Source organism: Acanthopagrus latus, chromosome 7 (genome assembly GCF_904848185.1).
Source record: "Acanthopagrus latus isolate v.2019 chromosome 7, fAcaLat1.1, whole genome shotgun sequence".
Lineage (NCBI taxonomy): Eukaryota > Metazoa > Chordata > Actinopteri > Spariformes > Sparidae > Acanthopagrus > Acanthopagrus latus.
In genome coordinates, this window is record NC_051045.1 from 891,591 (window position 1) to 914,711 (window position 23,121).

The 23,121-nt window shown below is 42.8% G+C and overlaps 2 protein-coding genes across 4 annotated transcripts in view; both read right to left on the bottom strand.

Moving 5' to 3' along the window:
* Positions 1-264: 264 nt before the first annotated feature.
* LOC119022489 (putative C-type lectin domain family 20 member A) overlaps positions 265-23,121 on the bottom strand; it is an 826,153-nt gene continuing 803,296 nt past the window's right edge. For 2 of the 3 annotated variants that reach the window (XM_037103441.1, XM_037103442.1), the window contains exon 6: positions 265-472. The gene's annotated coding sequence lies outside the window, so the exon portion shown is untranslated. Of the gene's footprint in view, positions 473-958; positions 1,132-23,121 lie in introns of those variants that run through there. The other variant, XR_005075941.1, reaches the window with a different exon arrangement.
* LOC119022501 (macrophage mannose receptor 1-like) lies at positions 1,197-7,676 on the bottom strand. Its single transcript, XM_037103456.1, has 4 exons — positions 7,587-7,676; positions 7,061-7,236; positions 5,825-6,044; positions 1,197-1,601 (listed from the first exon to the last, which is right to left on the bottom strand). Exons 1-4 carry the CDS (start codon positions 7,621-7,623, stop codon positions 1,255-1,257), a joined length of 780 nt encoding a protein of 259 aa, XP_036959351.1. The 5' UTR covers positions 7,624-7,676; the 3' UTR covers positions 1,197-1,254.

Here is a 23,121-nt window from a genome sequence, read left to right on the forward strand (position 1 = left end):
GAAATGTTAATGAGCAGAGAAAGATCTTCATTGGCTGATTTTTTTTCTGCCTCAACAAACTAAATAAACAAACTCTCTTTGTTTTCATGACTGAATAAACTGAATAAACAAACTGACCTTAAAGGAAACTGTTTTACTCTGTTTATATGTGGCGGACCCTGCCACCTCTCTAGCTTCAAACAGTGTTCTGGGACCTTCTTCTCCTCTGAGAACAGCTTGTTGACTCACTGATGGAAAAGATTAATATTTCTGAGTTTGTATTATTACCTCATTAATATTGTAAACATGAAAATTATGAGTTTGAATTTCTTCTCCAAAACTACGTAGTGCCCCTTTAAAACTCGTCCCTCTTGCGACGGGTCTTCTTCTCCTTTGTCTCCTCCTCCTCGTGGAAGACCTTTCCATCTGCCTGCTTCCTCCAGCTCAGTTTGACGTCTCCTTTCACCCCCTGGTCCTTCAGCCTCTGTTGGACCTGATAAAAACTCCTCAGCATCATCACTCACATACAGATTTTACATTCTGCATTGTTCTTTATATCTTCCTCTGTTTTAGGAGCTCTCTGCATCTCATTTATACATTCACATGTTTTGTTCCCTAAGATGGCGTCGACCTGTTGGCCTGTTGTCCTTTCTGACTTTCTCCTCCTCTCTCTTCTGTTGTAAAGGCTCTGGCTTTTCTAAAACTGCTGGTAAAGTTTGTGCTGAGCGTCGACTCTGAACGAGTCACAGTTCTGCCTCAGTCGGCCTGCAGAGTGGCACGACTGCACTCTTTAATCCTGCACATATGTACGTGCACAGCTTCCTACACGATGCTCAGCTCATGTCATGTTGATCTGTTTCCTGCCTCTTCACACTGTTTCTTGGTCTGCTGAGTTTTCCCTCGGGGGATCAATAAAGTCTGATTTTATTTGTATTTGTTCTGTTTGTGTATAAAATTAGAAAGGTCCAACATGATTTACCTCCTTCAACATTTGTTCCATCACATCAGAGTTGTTGAGATCCAGAGAGGAGTCCTTTCTCACCAGACGCACTTTGATCACTTGCTTTGTAGTAATAGCTGAAAAAAATATGTTCAGATGAATATTGACATTCATCAGTTTGAACACTGACAGTGAAACTGTGCTTCTATCCTCCATCTGTGGCATCTGTTTGATAACTTTACAAATAACTGTTTTCTGCTGTTTTTGTTACATTATCATTGATTTGATGCTAAATTAAACCAAAATCCAAACATAAATAGTAGTGGAATCAACAGTTAACACTCACTGTAGCAGATGAACGGTCTGTTCAGGTCACAGGGAATGTCCCACCATTCTCCATCTTTGCGAAAGTTTGCCACCACACAAGCCTCTTTCCCAGCAGAGTTATCAGGTTCACCTTGAGCCCAGTGCCTAAATGAGGAGTCGCTTCCATCCGACCACTTCCAGGAGTCTCTGTAAAGGCCGATCCAGACTATATGGTTTGCAGGTACCAGGTCCGCTACCCTCTGGTTCTCTGTCATGTTTCTCACACTGGCCAGGTCTGTGTGGTGTTCTCTGCAGTAGCTCTGGGCCTCAGTCCAGGTCATGGGAGTCTCGATGAAGACGAACGTCACATTCAGCCCTGAAAACAGAGCACAGTGCTGTGCAGAGGAACTATAACATACAGTTTACCATCCATGTCGTGTCTGTGGCAGAATTCACAGCATCATAAATCCACTGAATTAATGACTTTGTAAAATAAAAATGGAAGACATGATCATCTTAATAAATGTTACTGAGTATTTCTTCACCATCTCTCCACATTAATAATCACACCCTTAAAATCTGCATCTAATAGATTCACACATTATGTTTCCTACATGTGAAAATGTTCTCAGATGTATGAAACACAAACATACGGCCCTCTGAAGGGTCACCAGGTACATCTGAGGGGTCGTCACATGGTTGATGGGAGAGGAAAGAAAGGAGAAACCTTCTGATACACAAATCTCAACTCAACTCAACTCAATTTTATTTATAAAGCCCTTTAAAAACAGCTGCAGCTGACACAAAGTGCTGTACATAAAATAAGACATATAAAACAAAGAACAATATAAAAACAATAATAAACGATAAAACAATGTTAAAATAATATTAAAACAAAAACAGAAACAGAGTCTCATGCTGGATTAAAAGCCAAGGAATAAAAATGGGTCTTAAGACGTTTTTTAAAAACGGACAGTGAAGGGGCTTGTCTAATACATAACGGGAGGTCATTCCACAATTTAGGACCAGCAACAGAGAAGGCTCTATCCCCTCTGAGCTTCCGTTTGGCCCTTGGTAACTCCAGGAGCAGCTGATCAGCTGACCTGAGGCACCGGGCAGGAGTGTATGGGCGGAGCAGCTCAGAGAGGTAAGGCGGGGCGAGACCATTTAAGGATTTAAAAACAAATAAAAGAATCTTAAAATGGACTCTAAAGTGCACAGGCAGCCAGTGGAGAGAGGCTAAAATGGGAGTAATGTGCTCCCTCTTACGCGTTCCAGTCAGGAGGCGAGCAGCAGCATTTTGAACTAACTGGAGACGCGCCAGGGAGGACTGGCTGACTCCAAGATAAAGTGCGTTACAGTAATCCAGCCGCGATGTAATGAAGGCGTGGATTACTGTTTCAAAGTGCTTTTGTGCAAGGAAGGGCTTCACCTTTGCCAGCTGCCTAAGGTGAAAGAAGCTGGACTTAACTATTGCACCGATTTGCCGGTCAAGTTTAAAATCACTGTCCATCTTAAAACCCAGGTTTGTAACTGTTTGCTTCCTGTAAGGCAGCAAGGGGCCCAAGTCAACAGGAAGTGGTTCACAAGAGCCACTGGGACTGAACACCATCACTTCTGTTTTATTTTCATTAAATTTTAAAAAGTTCAAAGACATCCAGGCTTTAATGTCTTCAAGACATAACAGAAGTGGTTTCAAGGAAAACCCGTCCTTCTTCTTCAGTGGCATATAAATCTGGGTATCATCAGCGTAACAATGAAAAGAGATACCATGTTTTCTCAGGATGGAACCCAGGGGCAGCAAGTACAGTGAGAAAAGCAGGGGCCCTAAAATTGAACCCTGTGGAACCCCATATGACAGCGGAGCAGAGCGGGACTCAGAACCACCAAGGCTTACGCTCATAGTTCTGTTTGCCAGGTAGGACCTGAAGCAGTCCAAGGCGGTACCAGAGATGCCTACTAGCTGCAACCGATGCAGTAAAATGCTGTGGTCCACGGTATCAAAAGCTGAACTTAAGTCAAGGAGTAGAAGGGTTACATAGTCTCCAGAGTCATTTGCCAAAAGGATATCATTAAAAACTCTTAATAGAGCTGACTCTGTGCTATGTAGTGTTTTAAATCCGGACTGGAATACCTCCAGGACCTCGTGCTCATCCAGAAACGATTTCAATTGAGTATACATAACTTTTTCCAGGATTTTTGAAATGAAAGGCAGTTTGGAAATGGGTCTAAAATTGGCTAGCACACCAGGGTCAAGACTGTGTTTCTTGAGAAGGGGTTGCACCACAGCATGTTTAAAACTTTGGGGGACAACACCAGAAGACAGACTGCTGTTGATAATGGCCAGAACCGTCTGCCCTATACTGGGGAAAACATCTTTAAAAAAGTGGGGCGGGATAGAGTCACGGGGAGAACCTGATGGTTTAATCCGGTCAACCACATGTTCTAAGGCCTTCAGAGACACAGGCTCAAACAAATCAAATACAGCCAAGCAAGGGACAAGGTCAGAGGGGTCAGATGCAGGAGTAGGGATGAGAGCCCTTGCAGTAGAAACCTTGTCAATAAAAAACTGCAGGAAACTATTGCACATTTTAGGGGATGCCTCTATGCACACCTGGGGGGGATTAAGAACAGCCTCGATGGTTTTAAATAGCACACGCAGGTTGTGGTGATTAGATTCAACAAGGTTGGACAGGTATTGTCTTTTGGCCTCCTTAAGAGTGCTCTGGTAGCAGCGCCAACAGTTTCTTAAGATTTGGTACGAGACCTGCAGCTTGTCCTTATTCCACCTGCGTTCAGCTTTTCGGCACTCCTGTCTAGCTGCGCGAGTTTTCTCATTAAGCCATGGCTCAGGTTTAACTTTGAGCTGCACCGTTTTTAGTGGAGCCACAGAGTCCAGTATGGTTCGGCAGGAGGAGTGAAACCAGGAAGATGCAGATGGTAAGCCAGAGGAAACACACAGTCGGTTAAAAGCAGAGGAGAACTGACCAGCAGTGGCAGGGTTAAAAATCCGACGGCTCCGAACAGGAGCGGCAGATTTGACTGCAGAGCAGGAAAAGGCAGTTTCAAACACCACATGCAAATGATCAGAAAACACATTGTCACAATTTTCCAAGTTGGACACAGACAAACCATGGGAGAGGACAAGGTCTAATGTGTGTCCATGTTCATGTGTGGGACCAGACACACACTGCACCAAATTAAAAGAGTCAATGAGGCTTAAAAAGTCCTTCACCATCGGCTTGTCAGGACAACACACATGAATGTTAAAATCCCCAACAAGGAGGACACGATCATACTTGGGCATAATTTCAGCCAGCAGATCAGAGAAGTCATTTAAAAAGTCCTTGTTGTATTTGGGGGGTCGGTAGATGACAGCACACAGCACCGGATCAGAGCGGCCCACCTCAAATAAATGTGCCTCAAAACTGGAAGAGGAGGATGAGACGGCACGCTGCCTACATTTAAAATCATTTTTATAAACAGTCGCCGTTCCTCCTCCACGGCCTGACGTCCGCGGGGAGTTAAAATAAGAACAGCCGGACGGTAAAAGTTCGACCAGAGGACTGCACTCACCGGGACCGATCCAAGTCTCTGTCACGCAGAGAAAATCCAGGCCGCGAGAGTTGAAGAAATCCCTCAAAATAAAGGTTTTGTTCGCCAGAGATCTGGCGTTCACCAGGCCGATCCTGGCGGGCGCCGGGGGCTGCGGTTCGGTGGATCTGCGAGACCGTGGCAGCGTCTTCAGGAGCCGGAGGTTCACCCCGCGCTGGGAAAGCCGAGGAGGGCAGGAGCGGCGAGGCTGGAGTCCCGCAAACGATCCGGTGACAGGTACAAGGCAGGCACCGATGGGGTCCAGAAAACGCCGGGGCACAACGAAAGGATGGATTAATCCCAGTTCTGTCCGGGAGATGGTCGAAGATCCTGCCAGCCAGGCTTTAAGCTTCACCAGCCGACCACCGCGTTTGCCGCGGCGGCGGAGACGCTTCCGCCGAGGAGGTAGAGCCAAGGCCCGACACAGGTGAGTCGGGATCCCCGCCAGAAGCGGGGGCACAGTTTTCTGTCCACCATGCTCAAACGCACCCAATGTCCTGGCATTATGTCTAAGATCTAAAAGGAATTGGCGATCGTACACCAGCAGAGACTTGATCTGTGTAATGACAAGGGTTGAGAACACTAAAAAAACAAGATACCGTAGGAGCAGCAGGCGGCCAGGTACACACACAGGCAAATCTGTTTTCAGCTTTTCTTTTCTTTAACAGAGTGCATGTACTCAGTTACTTTCATGTGGGCTGTGCAGTCAGATCTGAGTTTTATTATGTGAAACAGCTGAATTGCGGCCACGTCTCCGTCTGAGTGACTCAGAGACTGAAGCGTGTCTTTAAATCCAGCAGGATGGACGATTACAACGCTCTTCTATCTGTTGTATCTATAGTTGTAGAATGCTAGTTCACATCCTGGGCATTGCTGAGGTGCCCTTGAGCAAGGCACCGACCCCTAACGCTGCTCGCTGGGCGCTGTAGCATGTGCAAAAAGAATTTCCCCTTGCGGGATTATAAATAGTATATAAAATCAAACGTCACCACTTAATATTCTCACCTCTGACATCCATGCAGATCGACCAGAAGTTATTTATAAAATGATAGTCGAGCCATCGTCCATCATTGTGCATCACTGTGTAATGCTCTCTACTGTGAAGGTTGTCTGGTTGTCCATCCTGCCACAGTCTGAACTCGGCCTCCCCGTCTCTGTAGAAGCTGGTGTTTGACAGCGACCACCTCCAGCTGTTCACGTCATCATACAGCCCGATCCAGAAACCCTGAAAGCAACATTTTGTATTTGTTTCTTTAGCCTCACATTTATTACACAGCAACACAACATACACTCAAAAGTTAATCTGAGGCTTCAGCAGTCTGAGTGACACAAATCAACAGGCTTTCTAATCCAACATTCACTCCTTGTGTTTCCATCCACTGCAGCTCAACAGAGACACTCAGTCTGGTGAAACACAACCAGGGAATTTTATATTAAAACACTTTACAGCCCGATTCTAAAAGAGTTGGGACGCTGTGTAGAATAAAGACACAACGCAAACATTTACAAAGACCTGACTTCAGTTCTGCTGTTCCTGAGCTCATGTAGTAAAATCATTTCTACAGTCAGTGTTTGACGACCTCGCCCCGTCCCTGCTTGTGGACGACTGAGCCTTTCAAGGACGCACCTTTCATACCTGATGATGATACTATCACCTGTTACTGATGAACCTGTTCACCTGTGGAAGGTTCCAACACAACAACTGTCAGTGTTTTGTTGCCCCGTCCCAGCTTGTTTGTTTGGTGCTGCAGAATAGGCCTTTATTTACAATAACCAGTGAAGTTCAACATGAAATTAATAAATTGTCTTTGTACTGTTTTAAATTGAGTTTTTGTCCAAAAGGATCAACAAATGATCACATTCCCCGATTCTGGTTAATTTGTATTTTACACAACGTCCCAACTTGTTTGGGATGAGCGTTGTATCCATATATAGACACGTAGACATAAAGTCTGTGAGTTCATCTCTTATTATAAACATAAATATGAGGCATTTTCTAGAGGGAGGAGGAGTTTAAATTCAAGCTGCAGCTTCATCAGACACCAGATTAAAGTGCTGCTTACAAGTAGAAGTTCAGAGTGGCATTAAATGGAAATACTCAAGTACAAGTACAGAACCTCTAAATGTTTCTTCAAATGTATCTACTGACTTTACACCAATGTGGAAGTGCAAAACTTTCAACCTGCGTCATTTACATGATTGTTGAAAATGGTTTGAGATTAAAGACATCAGTGAACTCACATTGAACCCTTTGCTTGTATCTACTGTGTTGATCAGGATCTTCACGTCCTCCATGTTGTCTACAGTTGCCAGGTCAGTGTATGTTTCTCTGCAGTACTTCTGAGCTTCAGTCATGTTCTTCTGGTCATAAACAAAATGGTACTGACGACGGAGCTGTGATGAGACGGCACTCAGCCCTGTAGTGACAGACATGCACACTGATTACATTTGGACCAAACATGACTTCTATGATACATCTTGACTTCGTAACGTTGCATTTCAGTGTAAATTCAGTTCATATATTTACTCCATTACATTTCACTCTGTAATATCAGACTTTTTTGCAGAACATTTAACACAAGACAACCTAAAATACAATATACAATATACTATACTATATATATATATATATATATTCTGAGAACATTCTGATTGAATCATCCCTAATTGTATTTTTAAGAATAAATGAGAGCTGTGGTCAGTTCCCCACAAGTTTATGTGCTGTAATAAAAGAACATCAACATCTATAAAACTATAAGCTACTGACCTGATGCAGCCATGATGAGCAGCAGGACTGCGTCCATCTTCGTCGGCTCTCTGTTCGCTCTGATGTGACACTTCAGACTTGTGGCTGTTGATGCAGCTTATCGAAGGTGACAGATACAATACCTGACTGTCCACCTATTGTTGGCACAAATAGTTCCTCAGAAATAGGTTTGCATACTTCATTTGGCTACCAAAGTGTTGATGACTGGAAAACAGATGAGAACAACAAGGGTCAGACCTCCACTGACCCGGTCTGACCAGAACAAAGAGGTACAGTGACGGTTTCAGACCGGGTCAGTGGAAGTCCTTCCTGACTCACAGGAGCAGAGATAATAAAGTCACTCATTCTGAATTTCTACCAATGATTAACGGTTAAAATGTGATATGAAATATTATTGTATTATGGTTTTTTGATGCATAAATGTAAAGGTGGCCTATCGCCGGTGCTGAAGCCGGTCCCAGCTGACACCGGGCCGGCGGCGGGGCGCACCATGGATGAGTCTGTTGTGTAGCCAGCCATGAGAGAACGGACAGAACATCAGTGCTGATATTTCTGTAAAACCACAGGATGTGTGACTGACTGTTACCTGGAGATTTGTTTCTCATTTGTTTGGGCAGGGTGAGCGGTGACAGCCGTCCGCTGGCAGCTCGGTGGGGGGTACTAAGAACGTCCTGCCTTCAAAATGTTACTTAGGTAAAAGTACAGGCATCCTATTCCTGGAAATATATGCAAAATCATCCTGAAACCCCTCCTCCAGGCCAGTGCAGACCTGGTTTGGGGCTCTTTTGAAAGGTTACAGTCTGAATTTGTTTTCATAAACAGTCGAAAGCTCTGTACGTTCTTCTGGCGTCAATCTGTAGGAATTCTTCAATTTTTGGTGCCAAAATGTTTGGATGCAAAAATCATCCTGCAGATGAGCAGTAACTGCCCCTATTAACTTTAAAAGCCCCGATGTGTCGACATCATATAATCTAACACGGTCCAAGTTCAAAGTAGACAGCACTGTCACTGGACATGAACCCTTCACACGTGTTTTTGTGAGGAAATATTCAGGCACCTGGTTGAGAAAAATGAAATGTTGTGAGCTCAGAACACCTCAGGAGCAAAAACTCATCACAGTTCTTTATTTCCTGATTCACACTAACTTTGTGCTGATGAAATCATCATAAACAAGAGCTGAGGTGGAAAAACAGCCCATTCAAAGAGCACATACATCAAGATTAGGGCTCTGAAAACTGATATAATCTATATATTACTGGATCTGAAATCTCATTGGCCACAGGATGCATCAATCATCCAGAGGCTGTGTGTAAGTGGCTCAGACAGAGAGGCTCACTGCTCTACACGCTCACTCATTGGCTGTTCTTGGCTCTAGGGCGGGCACAGAAGCTCCTATCAGCTGAAATGAGCTGTCAATCAAACAGCAGCCAGCTGAGGATCTCTGGTGCAGAGGGAAGATGGAGCCTGCGGTGAAATGAGTGTCTTTCTACTGATAAAATCATCCGTGGTCTCAGCTTTTTGCTGTTTTGTCTCCATGTAATGATGAAATACTGTGAGTTGGTGTAGTTTCTGGGCGCTCTTCATCAAAAGGTGTCGGAGTGTAGTTGGATGATAAAAGAATTGTGCGGAGGGAAGGCTGGGTGGAATGATAGAGCAATCTTTATTGAAACAGATCTCACACCCGCGTCCGAATCAGAATCTCTAAACAAAAGCAAAGCCAGAATACTACAAAGCTCAGAACTCCTATTAAGCCTTTGATCATACAAGACCTACCAAGTGCCGCCCTCCCTTCTCTTCCTATGTGGGGGTTTTTAGAGACCCTCCTCCAGCACACGCCCACTTCTTCTAATTGGTCACGTTGGTACATTATCCAATAGACTAAAAGAGGAGTTGATCTGTCTCCCTGCTCATCTCCCATATATGCTGCTGTCAGTTTTCTGGTCTTGCTCCCCAAGACGGCCCAAATCTGTCCTTCTACTGGAACATAAACGTTCAGGCATCTCCCACCATGTGGCGTGCAGGTCAAACTCAGGTTTAGTGCTTTTATGGTGGCCTGGCTGGCTGCTAAACTTTGACACACTCACAGTTGGAAACCAACTCCTGGACCTTCACTCACACAAGGAAAAACAATTAGTCATTGTTGAATCTAAACTGAGTTCAGAGACCTGAATGTGTTGCCATCCAGATACCTCACTGGACTAAACATGTCAGTGCTGATTGTACCTTCCTGATATGGATTTATCTTGAAATAATTATTAGAATCAATAGAATCGGAGCTTCCTGACTCTGACAGACATGACGGTACACTTACATTGAGGCGTTGGCCTGTTTGCTCAGCTGTGTTCGTTCTGTTTGATGAACTAGGACGCTGAAACCCACATGTAAATACAATTATTAGGTATAATGGCCCCTTTTAGAATAATTCACACTGTATTATACTCCCGGACTGTAATTATTGATGCATGTATGTGTTCACTGCTGCAGCTGGGCGTATTTTAATGACTTCATACAATGTTTCTATAACACTGGTGAACGTGCTGCTGGCAGCCCCTCCCTCGCACAGGTGCAGTACCTGCTGTCACCTGGTCAGATACGTTCAAGCTAAAACTGTAAACAATGGCGGAGAACAGACAACAACAGAGCTGAAGAATGCCTCGCCACTGCGGCGGTTACAGTCATACTTGCAACACTGCATATAGCCGATGTTGCAGTCGAGCTACGTAGCTTGTTGGTAATTCTAGATTGTTAGCTCTGGGTCGACATAAACAATGAAGAAGACGGACAGAGTTCACTAGATGTTTAATGTCTAACGCTGAGATGTCGATCGTACTCTCTGCTCAGAGAGTTCACCAGCGTTTTCAATGATGCAGCGTACAGCTCGTCCACATCCCCACCAGAGGAAGAACTATCCTCCACCAGCAGATCATATCTCCCTGCTTCATCTGCCTTCTATCTTCCAGCTGATCAAAAGGGTCAAACCATCATCAAAAACTGTTAAAGTGAAGAGAAATGTTCAGAGAAACTTCCACTCAGGACAACAACATCAACCAGTGACATCACTTATCAGCAAAAGAAGATCATTCCCCCAACCAGAAGGCCTGGATGAACAGAGAGGTGAGGGCTCTATCCAGAGACCAGAAAGCTGCCGTTCAGACCGGTGACGAGGAGGCAAACATCACCGCCGGAGCAAGACTGCGAGCTGGCAGCGAGGAGGCCCAGAGGAGACGTCAGCAGACTGGACAGTCACCTCAACACCAACAGGAAGGTCTGTTAGAAGTGGTGCTGGAAGTCTCATGGATCCATATGAACTCAATTTTGTTTAGCTTCCAGTTTTCACAATGATTACAATTATTTTTATCTCTATATATACCAAAAGCATTCAAAGTGGCATTGTAAAACCTGAAAATCAGGGGGAGCAAAATGATTTTATAAGTCTTTTTAAAGGTCATGCAGTGATAGACTTCAGTAAAGTCAGAGTTTTTCTACCGACGTTATTCCCCTTTAGGAAATACATTTCTATATTAAATAGAGTTAAAGCTTCAAGATGTTTATTGTCACATACACAGTGGAAACATAGTTTGAACCAGGCAAAGAAATTCTTAACTTGTTTGTTTCCCTTCACACAAAATGTACTTAAAAGAAAATAGATAAATAAACTAAACTAAAAAAGGAAAAAACAAACATGTTAGCATGTGCAAAGTTGACACACAGCAGAAGGCACTGAAAGACACTGAAATATAAGAATATTGAATATATACATTGGATGTTGAATATTATTATTGGATATGTACATTATATATGCACTGGATATGTACAAAGTGCAAATGTAGTTCCTTTGTGTCCTTGGTGATGTTGTGTGCCCTCTTTGTGACCCGGGTAGCTGTAAAGAAAAATCAGAAGCTCAAAGACAAATGCAGGAAATTGAAAGGCCTCAGTCTTGAAACTGTCAGGCTGAAGCTGATCGTAGAAGAACAGCTGCAGAACAATCACAAAAAACTACAGACTTGGAAGTCTGAGAGGAAGAGCATGTTTGAAGGATAGAAGAGAAGGAAACACTGAGGAAGAGAGCAGCAGAATCAGAGGAGGAAGAAGGTTTTTGTCATGTTTCTGTCTTGTTGTGTCTTGTGTTTTGACTTCCAGGTCGTCTTGTGTCCTTTCAGTGTCTCCTGTGTTCTTCCCTCTGTTCCCCTCTGGTCGCCTGTTTGTCTCCCTCTGTCTGTCAGTGTGCCGGCCTCACTCCACTCTCACCTGCTGCTCCACCTCACCTGTCCCTCATCTTGTCATTAGTGTCTGTGTATACAGTCCTTGTCTTCCGTCTTGTGTTTGTCAGTTTGTTGTGTGTGTTTGTGTGATTTTCCCCTGGAAGGTTCCTGTGTCTCCTCTCGTGTCTCTGGTCTTCATGGTATGTTTTGGATCTTAATTTCTTATTTTTACATGTTGAGTTGAACTTTGCTTTTAGTTGTACTTTGCTTTAGCCTTTGTTGCTGCTTTGCCTTTTGTCCTTTTTGTTGTCTAGTTGTTGTATCTGAGGTAACAGCCAGTGTCACAGTGCTGCCAGTGTCCTGAACGTGTCAGCTGACTGGGACGAAGCGTTTTCAGTGGCGAACAGGTGAGACCAGTTTCTGATCATGTTGTGGTGGCTGTGACAGAAACTTGTGTCTGCAAATGAGAGTCACTGTTGTGTTTTTAAAAATCCATATCTAATGAAGAAGGCACACGAGGAGCTGACTGACTCCAGATCAGAGGCCTAAAATATAAAGTTTAACCTGTGAACACTGAAGCTCAGTGGAGCTGCAGCTCTGAGCTCTGCTGAGAAAAGGACAAACAACCAGATTATAAACAGTTTTATTTCACAAATAAGTTAATTATATTCAAACAATCAGAAACTCTTCTTCACCAGTGCATTCAGGTGACACCCTCATCCTCCCCCTCCTTGTTGTGAGTGTGTGGATCCCACCTGAGTCTACCTGCCCGTCAGGCCGTGTGATACGCAGGCGCCTGAGAGCCTGAGCTACATCCTGTAGTGAACAAATGACCAGTGAATGCAAATTTATTTCGGACATTTGCAAACACAAAAGTACAGTTAGTCTGACTAACAAGTGTAAAGCATGTCACAAAGTGTATTCCATTAACAAGCACTGAGATGCCTTATTTATCTTTCATACTTTATTTTATAAACGCAAATGTATATTAAAAAAAAAAGTGTTTTTTTTTTTTTTTGTGAAATCGTATCTTGTACCTTTTGAACTAGATCATACCTGGACATTGCTTTAACGCAAGGCTCATACTATTGGAGTATTGGACTTTAAATAATGAACATAAATAAAATAAAGACCATCTTCTGACAGGATCATAGTCTTTAAATATGTTTGTAATCTTTTTATTTTTCATTTGCACCATAATTTGCGATCACACACTTGATTAAGTTGAGCAGGTCTGAGAGCTGAGAGCTCGTCTCACAGTTTCCATCACCACAGAAACTTTGTGTTAAACTGACATTAGAGGAAGCAGAGCTCAGAGCTGCAGCTGCTGCAGAGGAGCTTCACTGTTCTCAGGTTAAACTTTATATTTGAGGTCTCCTCTGATCTGAGGTCAGTCAGCTCCTCCTGATAAAAGACTTGTGTCTGATGGAGAGCGACCTCTAGTGGCCTCTGTACAGATCACAGGTCAGCCTCGTTATCATGACAAAACATGATAATCAGCCAGAATACAGGATTATTAATATGATGATTCTGTAATAAAACATGCAGTCAGTGTATTTAGATGGAATAAAACAGTGTGACTGTCCTCCAGCTGCTGTCTGTGGATGTAGCAGATCATCAGGAGACAGAAGGGAACGTTTGCCAGCCAGTCAAATCAATTCTGATTTACAATCACAGACAGAATCACAGACAGACACACCTCTGCTGACTCTCAGCTGGTTGATGTTCATGTTCTTCCTCCTGCAAACAGTAAAAAAAGAATCTAGATGACATAAAAGTTCAAAAGCTGTTGTTCTAAATGAAACTGCGTCTCAACTCATCATCTATTATCACAGTTCTGCTCAACATGAAGGAAACTGCTGATAATCAGACTGACGGTCAGCTGACAGATATTATGGTGAGATTATTAATTACTGACTCATTAAGACACAAACACACCTGATCTGTTGCTCCTGTTGCTCCTCCTGTTCCTCCTGTTCCTCCTCCTGTTCCTCCTGTTGCTCCTCCTGTTCCTCCTCCTGCTCCTCCTGTTGCTCCTGTTCCTCCTGTTGCTCCTCCTGTTCCTCCTCCTGTTCCTCCTCCTGTTGCTCCTCCTGTTCCTCCTGTTGCTCCTCCTCCTGTTCCTCCTCCTGTTCCTCCTCCTGTTCCTCCTGCTGTTCCTCCTCCTGTTCCTCCTCCTGTTGCTCCTCCTGTTCCTCCTCCTGTTCCTCCTGCTGTTCCTCCTCCTGTTCCTCCTCCTGTTCCTCCTCCTGTTGCTCCTCCTGAGGATGTCGGCTCTGAAGTGTCCGGCTGTCTGGTCTGAAGCTGTAAAGGCTTCAGAAATAGAGCCACATGCAGTTTGTATCAGTGTGACAACAACATTATAACCCTCCTATAGTAGCTGAGTCTGTAAGTGTCCTCCAATCAGGAGACAGCAACACTAGAAAACAGGCGTGATGATGAACTAGATCAGCCAATCAGACGCACGTTGACATTCTGTAAATTCTTCACTTCCTCATCGATCTGTCCACCAAATTATTAATTAGATGGTTGAAAAATACAGTTTTAGATTTTAGACACTGAACAGTTCTGGCTGAAACTCTCATCATGGACGGACGGATGGATTTACCTCTTGTCTCTGTACTTCAGCACGAAGTTTTTCCACCTGCAAAGAGTTTCACAGAGTCAGAAAGGAAACGAGAACAAATGAAATCACATTAACATAATCTTTGAAGCTTTTATTGTAAAGATAATTAATTATTCACCACCTTATTAATACAACAACTAAACAAGAGCACTTCAATTAGCAGAGCTGTGATGAACTAGAAAACTACAACTTTTATTTAAGTAGAAAAAAACAACAAAACTACTAAAACTCCAGATGAAAAAGACACATGAAGCTCACAGACAGATTTACCTGCAGCCTCAGTTTTTCCATTTGAAGAGTCCCCTGCAAAGAGTTTCAGAAGGGAAAATCAGTCAAGTGTAACAATTAAGCCTGTGACTAACAATTAAATCTGTTAAACAGATTTAATTTTCAATAAAAACTCAAAATGATGTTCTGTTAGTAATGTTGTGATGAGAAAAGTGTCAGAGCTCCAAACTAACTAGGACTGATCCTCTGAGGAGGATGAATGTCTGTGTAAAGTTTGTGGTGATCTATCAAATAACTGCTGAGATATTTCAGTGTTGGACCAACAAAGAACCTAAAGATCCAGATGACAGTAACAAAGACAAGAAGCTCAACATGGAGGCAGCAGGTGGATTCATTACCTGACTTACTGCTGCTGCAGCAGGTTCAGTGTTGTTGTCAATCAGTTCTTCAGCCACGTCGAAACACTCTGTCCACGGATCACCTTCTATTTTAGTTTTGATTTCTTCAGTCAACTTTTCTTTTGCTGCTGTTGTCAGAATCTCTTTCAGAACATTTTCTTCCTCTTTCAGAATCACTTTGTAATAATTAATTTCTCTGCAACAACCGGAATATTTGCCACAGCATTTCATCCATCTAAACAGGGACATTAAGGCAGCTGTGAGAACGGCACCAAAGATGATCCAGAGGCCGATGGACTGAAAAAGAGGCAACAAGGATTAAATAACAAAAGATGCAATAATTTTACTCTTGAGATCAGAAGTTTACAAAAGATCCTGAGCCCATCAGGCCTGACCCCACAATCATGGAGCACAAAGTGACTGTCCATATATCATATAGGAAATAAAATCTGTGTCCACTCTTCATCCTGCAGCTGCTGCTTTACTATTAATACATGAAGACCAGTTCAATAATATAATCATTTTGTTATCTCAGGAGAACAACTGTCATTTTAAACAGATGGTGACTAAATTATCATGTTATGTTTTCAAGATAATAAATAAGATATGATTATTCCAACCTCAGCTGTTCTCAGCCTCAGTTCAGCAGAACTGTGTTCAGATGATACACAGACTGATGTGATGAGCAGTAAAACAGCAGAAACACAGACTGTCATGATGTGTATGAAGGAAAACTCACCGAGGAGTAACCTTTAAGTCCAGCGATGAGTTTTTGTTCTTCCAGTGTGACGTTCTTGTTTTTGACTTTGCAGGCCAAGTCTGGATGTTGTTCAGACTCAGAATTCTGACAGCAGACGTACCAGTCTCCATCGATGTACACAGATACGACCCACAGCAGGCTGATCACAGCTGCCTTGATGATGCGATACAACAAAACCAGGATATATTTGCATTTGTTTTCTGATCTGCAGCACTGTACACATGTACAGACACATATATATTTCCAGGCTCTCTGAAAGGTCTTGTCCATCCAGATCTGTAAAACAAATAGAATAAAGAATGGCAGAGCCATGTATGTTTGGCAGTAATCCTGTCGCCCGTCACAAGAACACTCCAAATCCCTCTCAAGCACAACATTGTAAACAAAAATTCCAATGACTATGAAGTAAGAGCTGAGTTCTTTGAGAATGAATTTTGAAAAGATGTGATTCATCTTTGGTGCCAAGTTTGATTCTGCTGGTCGCTGCTGAAGTGATGAGCAAACCTCCCTGGTGGAGGACGGACGCTTCTCACTGACGCTGTTGTGGCTTCTTCACTTCTGTTGCTGCAACCTGCCGTGATCTCATGTGCTCAGTCTTCATGCTTCTGAAATAAAACCACACCACATGTTGCCTCTAGGTCACAGTAAAACATGGAAATATTGAGCTCATCTTCCTCACAGAACTCATGATAAATAGATGACTTGAGGTAAATGGTGACATGTTGTAATTTGAGGTTTAAACATTTTGTTTCTGCAGGCGCATTGAACGTCTTTCTCAAGCAGAATATTGTGGTGAAAATCACACTGATAGTGACGTCGAGGGAAAATCCATCAGGAGGCCTCACACAGAATCCTTCACTTCATATTTTCTGCTGAATATTCATACCACCTGATTTTTTTGTTTTGTTTTGTTTTTTAGAAAACATTTGATCAACAGAAACAAACCAAACCTAAAAAAACCCTCAGTGTGTTTCAACAGTACCATGATAAAACAGGAAATGCATGGTTTCATGTTGGTTTACCTTCAGAGCAGCAGACTGTCAGCAGACGCCGACGGTGCCACAGAGATGACGAGCGTACGAACAGGTTTGGCTTGTTCAGACGGTCGGCAGCTACACTGCAGATGTCCACAGAGCAGAAACGGTACAAAAACAGAAAGCTTGGCACGGTGCTCCTGCAGATCTGCAGTAACACAACTGTGAGAAGCGTTCAGCTCACAGAACCACAACATGTGTGGTTTCTTTTTCTCACGTGAGCTTGGTGTGAATCTCCTGCCACTGTAGCGTTCTTTGTACCATCTTCAAACACTAAATCTGTTGTAAAACATTTTGTTTGTATTCAGCATTAGAACAACAGCTTGATCCTGACAGCAGAGGAACACAACAGAGTCTGAGGCCACCGTGAAACATCCTATCAGAGTCTTTTCCCAGACACAGAAGATTTAATATAATAAACACTTTTATTACGTTTCAGTAACCAAAGATACAAAGATTATTATTGGTTGAACTACACACACAGTTTAAATCTGCATCACTTGGAAAATATCATCCAGAAAATAAGTGACATGAACATTTTGTATTATAGATGTCACTCGTTCTTCACTTCAGAACAGCCAGAACTCCTGTTACTCATGCAGCACCGATTCAAAACATGCTGTGTGCAGTATTCACTGAACTATTCATACATAGAATAACAGCTCCACGCTTCAATACTCTGCCCCGATCAACACGTGCGAAAGTTAAAAATGAGGTGGAGCGGCCATGTGGTCACAAATATTCTGTTTTCACAGCTAAACAGTTCAATAAAACAGGATTCAACTGCAGTTAGTGAAGTTTTGATTCTGAAAGAGTCGTCGACAGTGAAAATTTCATCTTAAGATGCAATAATTTTACTCTCCCGATGAGTTTGTGATCTCCGGGCTCCTGCAGACATGGAGCACAGCAGCGAGCTGCCTGGAGACTTCTGATGTTTCTCTGGTTGTTTCTCTGTTTTAAATCAAGTCTCCAGCTGCTTCAGTTGTTTGGCAGAACGCTGCAGCTCTGGTTTGCTTTGAACTTACACTGCAGACCTGCTTCAGAAACAGTGCGAGTGTGATTTCCTGTAGGTACATTCAGCCGCTCAGCTCGCAGCACAATCAAACTTTGCACCGAAGATGAAATTCTTTCCAAAACAAGTTCTCAAACGATTCAGCACCTACATCGCAGTCATCGTGATTTTTATTTACAACGTGGTGCTCGACAGGAGTTTGGAGTGCACGTGTGGAGAACAGAAGACTGCCTGCATCGTTTACATGACTCTGCCGTTTTTCATTGTATTTGTTTTACAACTCTGGACAGAAAAGACATTTCAGAGAGTCTTGAACTACACGTGTTCCACCAGCTCAGATCGCTGCAACCTTCTCTGCATTTTATTTTATCACATTCTCAAGGCAGCTTTCATCGGCCTGCTGTGGATCGTGTCTGTGTTCATTGATGGAGATTGGTACGTTTGTTGTTTGAACAATGGTTCTGAAAACCAGGCGCAGTTAGCCTGCAAAGACAAGAGTGACATCACGCCTGAGGAACGGATCATCATCACGGAACTTAAAAACTGCTCCTTGGTGAGTAATTTAGTTTTACATCATCAGCTTCTGTGTGCTGTTATTCCATCAGATCTGTGTTTTACCTGTACGAATGATCTGAACACAGTAATGCTGCGCTGACCAGAGGCTGACAGCAGCCGTGGTTGTAATTACTTGACTTTGTTCATTACCTTGAGATCCTGGATCTTGTTTTCCTCATAATGAGAACAAAGGTTACGGATAATTCTGTTTAATTAAATACCTCTTCACTTAATGAGAAGAGTACAGTATCAGCTCAACAGGGGAGCATGTGCACAGTGTGAGTGCACAGAGAGTCGTCATGAAGTTGTGTCTGTACAGATGTGCACATTCCTGCACACTGTGCTGTGTTAGAACTCTGTAAAGGTCCAGTAGCAGCTGTGATCGGCCACTATGGATCCTCACTGTCAATGTTTTAACCCAAACTCAGATTCTGCATTAACCAAAGATCGGCCACTGTGAGCGCTGCGGTTAGACAATAATCTCTGTTTCCTCTTTTCCAGGTTATCGGCTTCTCTCTGCTCTTCTGTGCTCTTTCAGTCACGGCCTTGGTGTCGTTATTCAGATGGATGAAGTGCTGTAATGATTCAAGTTGTTGTTACAACAGAAAAAAACTATATTACAAAATGATTTTGAAGGAGGAGGAAAAGGTTCTGAAGGAGATTTTGATAAAAGAAGCAAAAGAACAACTGACTGAAAAAATCAAGGAAAAAATAAGCGGAGCAAACTGGGACGATTGTTTCGACGCTGCTGTTGAACTAATTAAAGATGAAACTGCACCTGGACGTCCTGCAGCAGCAGAGCAGGTAAATAACCAACACCTGCCGGCTGCATGCTGAACTTCATCTGTCTTTGTCATTAGCATCTGGACTCTTAGCAGCTTTGTTGGTCTAATACTTGGACAAACTCTGGCCTGTGAAATGCATCAGGTCACTTTTACGTAGAAGAAAATCCAAAACAGGAAGCTGCTCAAATTAATTCAAGTTTTTAAAATTGTTAATATGTTATTTTTGCTTCATGTTGTTCATCAGACAGTGTATAATTAAAGGTCATATATATATATATATACATATATGTGTGAGACTTGAATTGATGTATCAGCAAACAACCACTGACTATGTACAGATGAAGTGACTGGAGTTAAGATGTTGAACCCCAGACTGCTGCTGATGTGCTGGTCGGCGTCCTGCACCGCAGCCGCCACCATCAGTGTGTGAATGTTTGTGTGAATCACTGTAAGTCACTTTGGACTCAAATCAGTCTGACGTGTCACAAATGTTCTCAGACAAGTTCGTGTTTTAAGTTTGAAATATTGTATCTTTAATGGAAGCTTACTAACTCTACGTTCTGTAAGGAAAAAAGTCAAATATTACCTCTGAAATGTTGTGGAGCACAACTATAAATAATCAGTAAATGTCACATTATATCCAGAGAAAAGGCGACACCATGTGGAGAAACTGTGAACTACAGGGACAAACTCCTCCAGCAGTTAATGACAGTTTTAAATTAACGAATGTTTCCATCGTGCTTTATGTTTTCTGTGCTGAGGATTCAGCCATCAGTATTTTGTTTTCTGTCATCAAACTATAATCGAGGTGAAAAGCGTGGAAGCTCTCTGTGATCGCTCGTCACAACATCAGCAACCTGACGCGAGTGTGAACATCTGTAACCTGGTTAAGGCCACTTGTGGGTCGTTGTCATGTAGGTGAGCTCAGGTGTGAATGGTTGTTAATCTGTCTGGGGAGAGAACTCAGCACAGCATCACAGGTGGGTGGTAAGTAAAGTCTCAGCCCACCTGCTCTGTTCAAAGACAGTCGCTCCAGTCTGACATGGATCGTTTCTTTACTCCTAAACAGCAGGTTTAAGAAAGTGGAAGATAATGAATGGATGGATGAACAGATGATAACATATAGAGAGCAGACAGTAAATTAAACAGCAACATATTCCAGGTCAGAGTAGCAACAACAGCCAGGAGAGGAAGAGAGACAGAAAGTCCCCAGACTCCCTCACAAAATGTCTCAGACTTTATTAACTTTGTGAAACGCTGTCTCAGACTCATCCTTCATCATCGGGGCCTGCTTGTAAGTTCAGCACAGTTACAGTCCTGTTCAGTTGGAGCTGTAGTGCCTTCAGCTCCTCTGACATCCTTCACCATGAGCTCTTTACACCGTCTTCAAACTCTGCCTACTTTTTGCTCTCTGCTTCACGTCTGTCTGTAGACTAAGCACTCAGAGCTGCTGCTGATACAAAGTTCCTGTCACCAGGAGCACATTTTGGCCCAATGACACACACAAGAGTAAATCATTCGCAACCGTTATCTTCAGGCTGCTGATCAGTGGTGAAGGTGTGTTCGGTGTGAAGAGCAGCGTGAGGAGCTGGAACAGAGAGAAACTCAGACACACCTGACTGACGCAGTGTGGAACCAACAGACGCGTGACGGAAAACATCAGACTGTGTTTTTCATGTTTCCTACTGTAACTCTGAAAACGTCTCAGCATGCTGTTTATATTCACATGATGCAGTTATAATGTGTTGTGATTGAGATCCTGACCCACCATGGATCCTGGATAGATGCTCCATAATAATCATCACATAATCACATCATCACCATCAGTAAGCAGAGGACCCTGTTCACTGAAGACTCGGTCAGGACGGACGACCGTCACGCCGACTCATCCTCGTTATATTTGGTGATTTTGTCTTCTATATAAAATCGCAGTAGCAGTAGCAGTAGTGGTAACGTTCTCTGCATTTGATCCTGTCAAACACTGTATTCATACAGATCAGGAGCGAGTAACTTCTCTTTAGTTTCTGCATTTATTTTAATTCTAACATTTTACAGATGAATTCTGAACCACAGTGCTCTGATCAAGGATCATAGCAGGTCTCCTACGGTTCTCTGCTGGTTGTAACTCATGCACTTGATTTCTTGACGCAGAGGAGTCGTGCTGACTGGATGAAACACGTCCAGCTTGATGAACCAGAGATGAAGTAAATGATGAAGAAACTCAGCATCTACACCACCGTCATCGTGACCTTTTCTTACAATGTTCTGCTCAGAAAAGATGTGATGTGCACCTGCGAACCACAGCAGGCTCAGTGTGGTTTATACATGTGTCTGCCATTTTTTATCATATTTGTCTTGATACGCTGGATGGACAAGAAGTTTCTGAGAATCTGGAAACATAACTGCACCTGTATCTGTAGACTACGCAGTCGCTCAACACTGTGTTCACTGTGTGGACGCTGCTGCAGCCCATTTTTATGGGTTTTACTCCGTCACGTTTTGAAGGCAGTGTTAGTTGGTCTGCTGTGGGTTCCCTCTGTGCTCATCGATGGAGACTGATGTGTTTGCTGTCAGAATGATCAGTCTGAACAACAGGCTCAGTCATCGCTGCACTGAAAAACTCTTCAAAGGTGAGTGTTCTCACACTAAACCATCGTGTCAGCCTGTGTTGGTGCTTATAAACGTCATTGTTGCTTCTTTTTCAGGTTATTGGTTTCTTTTTGCTCTTCGCTATCATTGATGATGATGATTTTGGAAGAGGAGGAAAATGTTCTGGAAGAGATCCTGAGGGCAGACGCAAAAGAAATGCTGACTAAAGCTTTTACTGAAAAGAAAAATGAAAAGGATTGGAGAGAGTGTTTTTTTCATGTTGTTGAAGAAGTAATAAGAAGATGTGAACCAACACTTAGTGATCCACAACAACTACAAAACATCGAGAACAAGAGAACAACAAGATCTGGAGAAATATCCCCTCCTGCTGCAGGACGACAGGTATGTTTCTGAGTGAGGAATTATCCTGTTTGAACGTTTAAAGGAGTCGTGTTCTTATCCATCAACGTATTCTCACCAGGCAGAATAAATATCCACAAAACTGAAAAGTTCAGGTGGCTGTTTTAACATTGAAAAGCTACTTTCCTTATGAAAAACAACATTTCAGATATGTACACCATGTGTGTGTACTGGGCTGATTCAGATACTTGTAGTTATCTGATTGATGATTTTTGATTTCCAGAATGAACTTTATGGAAATACAACAGAATCCATACAAGGAAAACTTGAGGAGGTGAAGAATTTCATGTGGAGCAGAACTGAATGTGATCAGCTGACGGCAGCAGAGACAGTTTGACAGGAACGATGTGACACGACAGAAAGTTTTCAAAGTATATTATAAAAGTATTATTATTATTGTTGTTGACATCTTCTCTCTTTCTTTCTTCACAGTCGAGACGATCAGTCAGTCAAAGGATGAAGTTCTCCATGACATCATCAACACTTACCTTACTGATCGATCCCAGATATTGATCTCTGATCAGGGGCTGAATGATTATCAGGGATAATTATTAATTATGAAAAGGGGGAAATGCTAATTTACTAAATCAGTCTCATAAAAAGGTACAAAACTATTTATAACTATAATTAATAATTAATTTAATAACTACAACCACATTTGCCATAACATCTGTAATGGTTGAAGGATTTTGGAACATTCACTCTTGTACAATATTAAATAGACAGCAGGAGGAGGAGCCCTGGATGACAAGAAGTCAAAGGAGTAGAAGGCGTCAAGTAAGAGAGATGGAACGAGGACGGTGCTGGAGTTCAGACTGTCGGATCAGCAGGGGGTCTGTTTCACTGACCAAAAGCGGCTCAAAGCTGAATTTTCCACCTTGGTGTTCAGAATGGTGAATTCTGGGACACTGAGTTCAGTTCAAGTC